The sequence below is a fragment of the Peromyscus californicus genome, unplaced genomic scaffold (genome assembly GCF_007827085.1).
Source record: "Peromyscus californicus insignis strain IS unplaced genomic scaffold, ASM782708v3 Scaffold_5__1_contigs__length_169319896, whole genome shotgun sequence".
NCBI classification, from domain to species: domain Eukaryota; kingdom Metazoa; phylum Chordata; class Mammalia; order Rodentia; family Cricetidae; genus Peromyscus; species Peromyscus californicus.
In genome coordinates this window covers 155,274,350-155,282,896 of record NW_026294573.1, presented here as the reverse complement: position 1 = coordinate 155,282,896, position 8,547 = coordinate 155,274,350, and the positions used below count along the sequence as shown (strand labels likewise).

The window sequence follows — 8,547 nt, the reverse complement described above, 5'->3', positions numbered from 1 at the left end:
TGCATTTTAAGCTGTGATTATTTATACTACATTATTGCTTTTCTTTCAAACTTCCGGGACATACTGCAATTTCTTCAAAGGCATATTTGTATCAGTTTGCAAATAAAAATTACCTTTCATGTTTTCTAGAACTTTTACAATGTTCTTCAATATGATGGTCTTCCCAGCTGTATCCTAAAATTTAGTTTCAGAAAATGTGTGTTATATTATTGAAAAATTGTGCAAATTTAAGTTACTATCTTCAAGGAACCTTAGAACCAGACCTGATTAATTCACCTCATTCTTCTTTCTCAATCAAATTACAGAAAGCACAGATACTCAAGGGTTAGTTGTTCCCTTATTTTACATGAAGGAAAATCCAGTCTTACCTACAGTGGTAAGGTTCCTGTAGGTCTCCAACATCACATCTTTGTAGAGATTCTTCTGGGAGGGATCAAGCAAAGTCCATTCTTCCCAAGTGAAGTCAATATGCACATCATCATAGGTCACTGCATTCTAAAATATCCCATATGTGTACAACAGAAAGCATGATACTGACAACATTGTAAATGGATACTTCTTTGACAGTGTAGTCATATAATTCTGGTGCTCCACCCACTTATTCCATGACACAAACATTATAATCTATTCACCAAGTCACTCTAGAATGAAACTGAATAGGAGGATCATCTTTGTCCTTTTTGTACCCTTTGAATTGGATATGACCTTGCAACAGAAATGCCTTTTAATGTAGAGAGACAAATAAACAGATGATCAGTACAGACTACACATAAGAGAAGTTATTTTACTAAGGACAAAAAAAAGTAAGAAGGGCAAGCTGGGTATATTGGCTCATGCCTTTAACCCTAGCACTCAGAAGGTAGAGGCTGGTAGATCTACCTCTGAGTTGAATGCTAACCCAGTATATGCAATCAGTTCTTGGACAGTCAGCAGTACATATTGGGACCCTGTCTCCTGTGCCCAAATCAGTCAAACAAACAAAAAAGTAAAGGAACTCAGAGGTGATTTGCAGAAGTTTCTACAAAGAGTTATTCATTCACTCCACTTCTGCATGTATCTTTGAGAAAACTGAATTGTCCCACTTTAATCTGTAACATCAATAAGATCTTACTAAAAGGCATTGAATGTTTAAACAGTTACAAATAGACAGATAAAAACATTAGCAATATAAATGTTGATAATAAATCATCAACACAGAGCAGGAGAAATGGCTCAGTAGTAAAGAGCTCTTACTGGTCTTGCATATAGGAGGAATCAATTGCCATTATTTATATAGGGGATCAAAACTATCCATTATTCCTAGTTCAGGGTTTCTGAGACCATCTTTTGATCACTGTCAGAACCAGGTACCAATGTGGTGCATATCCATGCATACAGGTAAAATATTCATATATGTTAAAAAAAATCAAAACTAATACAACAAGAAAGAAGAATGTCATGCACCTGCAATCTGATGACAGAAGTCTCAGGCAGTATTAATGTCTTGAATACATGTCATCCTGGGAAGCAAAATGATACCATCTTCCAACTTTAAAAATTCAGGATAGGAGGTGAAGTTCAGTACCACAGCATGTCTGACAATTACAAGAACTCCAGGCCCATAACCCAATAACATAAAAACAAAAAAGCCAGAGATTTTTGCCCACCTTTAGTCCAAGCACTTGGATGCCAGAGTAAGGGGGGGGTCTCTTGAGTTCAAGGCTAGCTGGGTATACAGAGCTACTTTCATGACAACAGCGGCTACACGGGCAATTCTTGTCATCAAAAACAGACAAACAAAAAATTAAAACAGTAGGCAAGCCTACTGGCATACCATGAATAGCAATTGCTTCTTCTGTATGTTATGTGATTTAAGCATAGTCTATAATGGTGGTAATGACATTACAGTACAAGAAGGATACTGGCTGATGAGTGAAATTGAAATCACAGAGGAAAAACCTATGACCTATAAATTTTACATCTTTCTTGTTTCCAGAACCAGTACAATAAGGGTTACTGTCCCAAATTTGGCTTCTAAGTTCTAATGGACTCTACCACACTTGGACCAGAGTTACAGCAGCTCCTATATGAAGCTGCTTCTTGGGATTAGGAATCAAGTTGTCTATTACTTCTATAAATTGAAGGCTTAGATGGATGAAGTCTTACCCTTATGGTACCTTCCTAGGCCTCAAATACCAAGAAGGGCATTTCAAGATGTTAAACACTTCTTTAATGGTGTTTAATTTCTTGAAATTTCCTGCTTCTGTGTTACCACAGAACTGTTATTTGAAACTACCTAGTCCTGTTTATCTCTACAAAACTAACTTTATTCTAACTTTATTTCTTTCTGCCATCACCTGTTTCTTTTCCACTGTAGATGTGACTGAGTCATCAGTAATAAACACCCAAGAGAATCAATACATTGTCCAAGAAATCAGCCAATTACTTTTTAATTCTGCCTTACTCAATTTCTTAGGGAATGGAAAAAAAAAAGATATGGGACAAAATATTATACAAATTACCTCTAGGGGAATGCTGGAAATAGAAAATCTGAGTAAACGATTGGGAACTTCAGATGCAAGTATAATCAACAGAATGAAAGAGATGGAAGAGAGGATCTCTAGCGTTGAAGATACAGTAGAAGAAATAGATTCATCAGTCAAAGAAAACACTAAAGCCAACAAAGTCATGAACCAAAATGTCCAAGAAATTTGGGACACCATGAAAAGACCAAACCTACGAATAATAGGGGTCGAAGAAGGAGAAGAATACCAACTCAAGGGCACAGAAAATATATTCAACAAGATCATAGAAGAAAACTTTCCCAACTTAAAGAAGGAAATGCCTATGAAGATACAAGAAGCTTATAGAACACCAAACAGACTAGACCCCCAAAAAAAGTCCCCTCGCCACATAATAATTAAACAACTAAACATACAGAATAAAGAAAGAATATTAAGAGCAGCAAAGGAAAAAGACCAAGTGACATATAAAGGCAAACCCATCAGAATAACACCCGATTTCTCAATGGAGACTTTGAAAGCCAGAAGGACCTGGACAAATGTAATGTAGACACTAAGAGACCATGGATGCCAGCCTAGACTAATATACCCAGCAAAACTTTCAATCACCATAGATGGAGTGAACAAGACATTCCATGACAAAGCCAGATTTAAACAATACTTATCCACAAACCCAGCTCTACAGAAAGCACTAGAAGGAAAATTCCAACCTAAGGAAGTCATATACACCCTCGAAAACACAGGAAACAGATAAAGCCACAGCAGTAAACCCCAACGTATAGAAATACACACACATCACCACCAAAAACTAACAGGAATGAACAATCACTGGTCATTAATTTCCCTCAATATCAATGGACTTAATTCACCTATAAAAAGACACAGGCATACAGAATGGATACGAAAGCAGGACCCATCTTTCTGCTGCATACAAGAAACACATCTCGGCCAGGCGGTGGTGGTGCACGCCTTTAATCCCAGCACTCGGGAGGCAGAGCCAGGTGGATCTCTGTGAGTTCGAGGCCAGCCTGGACTACCAAGTGAGTTCCAGGAAAGGCGCAAAGCTACACAGAGAAACCCTGTCTCGAAAAACCAAAAAAAAAAAAAAAAGAAAAAAAAAAGAAACACATCTCAAATTCAAAGATAGACACTACCTAAAAATAAAAGGCTGGGAAAAGACTTTCCAATCAAACGGTCTTAAGAAACAAGCGGGTGTAGCCATCCTGATATCCAGCAAAATAGACTTCAAACTAAAATCAATCCAAAGAGATCAAGAAGGGCATTACATACTCATCACAGGAAAGATCCACCAAGATGAAGTCTCAATTCTGAACATTTATGCCCCAAACACAAGGGCACCCACATATGTAAAAGAAACATTACTAAAGCTTAAATCACATATAAAACCCCACACATTAATAGTGGAAGACCTTAACACCCCACTTTCACCACTGGACAGATCTCCCAAATTGAAACTTAACAGAGAAATAAAGGACTTAACTGATGTCATGACTCAAATGGACTTAATCGATATCTACAGAACATTCCATCCTAACAAAAAAGAATATACCTTCTTCTCAGCACCCCACGGAACCTTCTCTAAAATCGACCACATACTTGGCCACAAAACAAATCTAACAGATACAAAACAATTGGAATAACCTCCTGTGTTCTATCAGACCACCATGGTCTAAAGTTGGATTTCAACAACATCAAAAACTACAGAAAACCTACAATCTCATGGAAACTGAATAATACCCAACTGAATCACCAATGGGTTAAGGAAGAAATAAAGAAAGAAATTAAAGACTTCCTAGAGATCAATGAAAATGAAGACACCACACATCCAAAACTATGGGACACTATGAAAGCAGTACTAAGAGGGAAATTCATAGCACTAAATGCCCACATAAATAAGTTGGAGAGATCTCACACTAGTGACTTAACAGCACACCTGAAAGCTCTAGAACAAGAAGAAGCAAAGTCTCCCAGGAAAAATAGATGCCAGGAAATTATCAAAGTGAGAGCTGAAATCAATAAAATAGAAACAAAGAGAACAATACAAAAATTAATGAAAAAAAAGAGTTGGTTCTTTGAGAAAATCAACAAGATAGACAAGCCCTTATCCAAACTAACCAAAAGACAGAGAGAGAGCATCCAAATCAACAAAATCAGAAAAAAAGGGGGACATAACAACAGACATTGAGGAAATCCAGAGAATCATCCGGTCATACTTCAAAAACCTCTATTCCACAAAACTGGAAAACCTAAAAGAAATGGATAACTTTCTGGACAGGTGCCACATACCTAAGTTAAATGAAGACCAGATGAACTATTTAAATAGTCCAATAACCCCTAATGAAATAGAAACAGTCATTAAAAGTCTCCCAACCAAAAAAAAGCCCAGGACCAGATGGTTTCAGCACAGAATTCTACCAGATCTTCAAAGAAGAGTTAATACCAATACTCTCTAAATTGTTCCACACAATAGAAACAGAAGGAACATTACCAAACTCCTTCTACGAGGCTACAATTACCCTGATTCCTAAAACAAACAAGGATACAACAAAGAAAGAGAACTACAGATCAATCTCCCTCATGAACATTGACGCAAAAATACTCAATAAAATACTGGCAAACAGACTCCAAGAACACATCAAAACAATTATCCACCATGATCAAGTAGGATTCATTCCAGGGATGCAAGGGTGGTTCAACATACGAAAGTCCGTCAATGTAATACACCATATAAACAAACTCAAAGAAAAAAACCACATGATCATCTCACTGGATGCAGAAAAGGCATTTGACAAAATCCAACACCCCTTCATGATAAAGGTCTTGTAGCGATCAGGAATACAGGGAACATACCTAAACATAATAAAGGCAATTTACAGCAAGCCAACAGCCAATATCAAATTAAATGGAGAGAAACTCAAAGCAATTCCACTAAAATCAGGATCGAGGCAAGGCTGTCCGCTCTCCCCATACTTATTCAATATAGTACTTGAAGTTCTAGCCAGAGCAATAAGACAACATAAGGAGATTAAGGGGATACAAATTGGAAAGGAAGAAGTCAAGCTTTCCCTATTTGCAGATGACATGATAGTATACTTGAGCGACCCCAAAGATTCCACCAAGGAACTGATACAGCTTATAAACACCTTCAGCAACATAGCAGGATACAAGATCAACTCAAAAAAATCAGTAGCCCTCCTATATACAATGGACAAAGAAGTGGAGAAGGAAATCAGAGATACATCACCCTTTACTATAGCCACAAATGACATAAAATACCTTGGGGTAACACTAACCAAGCAAGTGAAGGACCTATATGACAAGAACTTTAAGTCCCTGAAAAAAGAAATTGAAGAAGATGTCAGAAAATGGAAAGATCTCCCATGCTCATGGATAGGCAGGACTAACATAGTAAAAATGGCAATCTTACCAAAAGCAATCTACAGATTCAATGCAATCCCCATCAAAATACCAACACAATTCTTCACAGACCTGGAAAGAATAATACTCAACTTCATATGGAATAACAAAAAACCCAGGATAGCCAAAGGAATCCTGTACAATAACACAACCTCTGGAGGCATCACGATCCCTGACTTCAAGCTCTACTATAGAGCTACAGTAATAAAAACAGCTTGGTACTGGCATAAAAACCGACATGTGGACCAATGGAATCGAATTGAAGACCTTGACATTAATCCGCACACCTATGAACATATAACTTTTGACAAAGAAGCCAAAAGTGCACAATTGAAAAAAAGAAAACATCTTCAACAAATGGTGCTGGCAAAACTGGATATCAATATGTAGAAGGTTGCAAATAGATCCATATCTATCACCGTGCACAAAACTTAAGTCCAAGTGGATCAAGGACCTCAACATAAATCCAGCTACTCTGAACCTGCTAGAAGAGAAAGTAGGAAGTAGTCTTGAACGCATTGGCATAGGAGACCACTTCCTAAATAGAACACCAGTAGCACAGACTCTGAAAGAAACAATCAATCAATGGGACCTCTTGAAACTGAGAAGCTTTTGTAGAGCAAAGGATACAGTCAACAAGGCAAAGCGACAGCCTACAGAATGGGAAAAGATCTTCACCAACCCCACATCTGACAGAGGACTGATATCCAGAATATATAAGGAACTCAAGAAATTAGACATCAAAATGCCCAACAGTCCAATTAAGAAATGGGCTGTAGAACTCAACAGAGAATTCTCAACAGAGGAAACTCAAATGGCCGAAAGACATTTAAGGAATTGCTCAACATCCCTAATCATCAGGGAAATGCAAATCAAAACAACTCTGAGATACCACCTGACGCCTGTCAGAATGGCTAAGATCAAAAACACTGAAGACACCTTATGCTGGAGAGGATGTGGAGCTAGGGGAACTCTCCTCCACTGCTGGTGGGAATGCAAGCTTGTACAACCACTTTGGAAATCAATATGGTGATTTCTTAGAAAATTGGGAATCCATCTCCCCCAAGATCCAGCTATACCACTCTTGGGCATATACCCAAGGAATGCTCAACCACACCATAAGAGCACTTGTTCAGCTATGTTCATATCAGCATTGTTTGTAATAGCCAGAACATGGAAACAACCTAGATGCCCTTCAACTGAAGAATGGATAAACAAAAATTGGTACATATACACAATGGAATACTACTCAGCAGAGAAAAACAATGACATCATGAGGTTTGCAGACAAATGGATGGATCTAGAAAAAATCATCCTGAGTGAGGTAACCCAGACTCAGAAAGACAAACATGGTATGTACTCACTCATAGCAGGATACTAGATGTGGAACAAGGATGACTTGTCTGCTACTCACATCACCAGGGAGGCTACCTGGAAAACAAGACCCCAAGAAAGACACGGGGATCGCCCAATGACAGAGAAATGGAATGAGATCTACATGAACAGCCTGGACATGAGTGGGGGTAGTGAAAGGCGAGGGTCGAGGGAAAGAGAGCTTGGGGGAGCGGGAGATCCCAGCTGGATCAACAACAGAGAGGGAGAACAAGAAATAGGAGACCATGGTAAATGAAGACCACATGAGAATAGGAAGAAGCAAAGTGCTAGAGAGGCCCACAGAAATCCACAAAGATACCCACACAACAGACTGCTGGCAATGGTTGAGAGACAGCCCGAACTGACCTACTCTGGTGATGGGATGGCCAAACACCCTAACTGTCGTGCTAGAAACCCCATCCAACGACTGAGGGAACTGGAAGCAGAGATCCATGGCTAGACCCCGGGTGGAGCTCCAGGAGTCCGATCGGCAAGAAAGAGGAGGGTTTGTATGAGTGAGAATTGTTGAGACCAAGGTTGGATAAAGCACAGGGACAAATAGCCAAATGAATGGAAACACATGAACTATGAACCAATGGCTGAGGGGTCCCCACTGGATCAGGCCCTCTGAATGGGTGAGACAGTTGATTGGCTTGATCTGTTTGGGAGGCATCCAGGCAGTGGGACTGGGTCCTGTGCTCATTGCATGAGTCGGCTGTTTGAAACCTGGGGCCTATGCAGGATTGCTTGACTCGGCCTGGGAGGAGGGGACTGGACCTTCCTGGACTGAGTCTACCAGGTTGATCTCAGTCTGTGGGGAAGGCTTTGCCCTGGAGGAGATGGGAATGGGGGGGGGGGGCTGGGGGGAAGGTGAGGGGGATGGGAGTGGGGAGAACAAGGGAATCCGTGGCTGATATGTAGAACTGAATTGTATTACAAAATAAAAAAAAAATTACCTCTAGCTAAATTTTTAATGGAGTCTATTTCCCACTGAAATCCTAATTACCTCAACCTCCACCATCAGCATTACTTTCAACACTCCCATATTCCTAGTTCTACATGAATAGCTGACTAAGCTCTGGGAGCAACTTTCATTGGTTTTGGCCATCTAAAGTCTAATATCTTAAACATTACTCCAGAGACAACAGTCCCACATTCTACTTGGCAACTTTATCACTTTTGGTGACCACATTTTGTTCTAACTTGTTTTTTTTCTTGCTGTGATTAAATTGTC

At 39.3% G+C, this 8,547-nt stretch overlaps 2 protein-coding genes across 2 annotated transcripts in view; both read right to left on the bottom strand.

Annotated features, from left to right (window-relative positions):
- LOC128097946 (zinc finger protein 431-like) overlaps positions 1-8,547 on the bottom strand; it is a 49,195-nt gene that overhangs the window by 15,446 nt on the left and 25,202 nt on the right. Inside the window, exons 2-3 of the mRNA XM_052718851.1 lie at positions 369-495; positions 114-174 (exon numbers count right to left, since the gene is read on the bottom strand). Coding sequence (XP_052574811.1) covers positions 114-174; positions 369-495 — 188 coding nt within the window. The remainder of the gene's footprint in view (positions 1-113; positions 175-368; positions 496-8,547) is intronic.
- Positions 1-8,547, bottom strand: part of LOC128097947 (zinc finger protein 431-like) — a 155,508-nt gene that overhangs the window by 121,788 nt on the left and 25,173 nt on the right. The gene's annotated exons all lie outside the window — the stretch shown is intronic.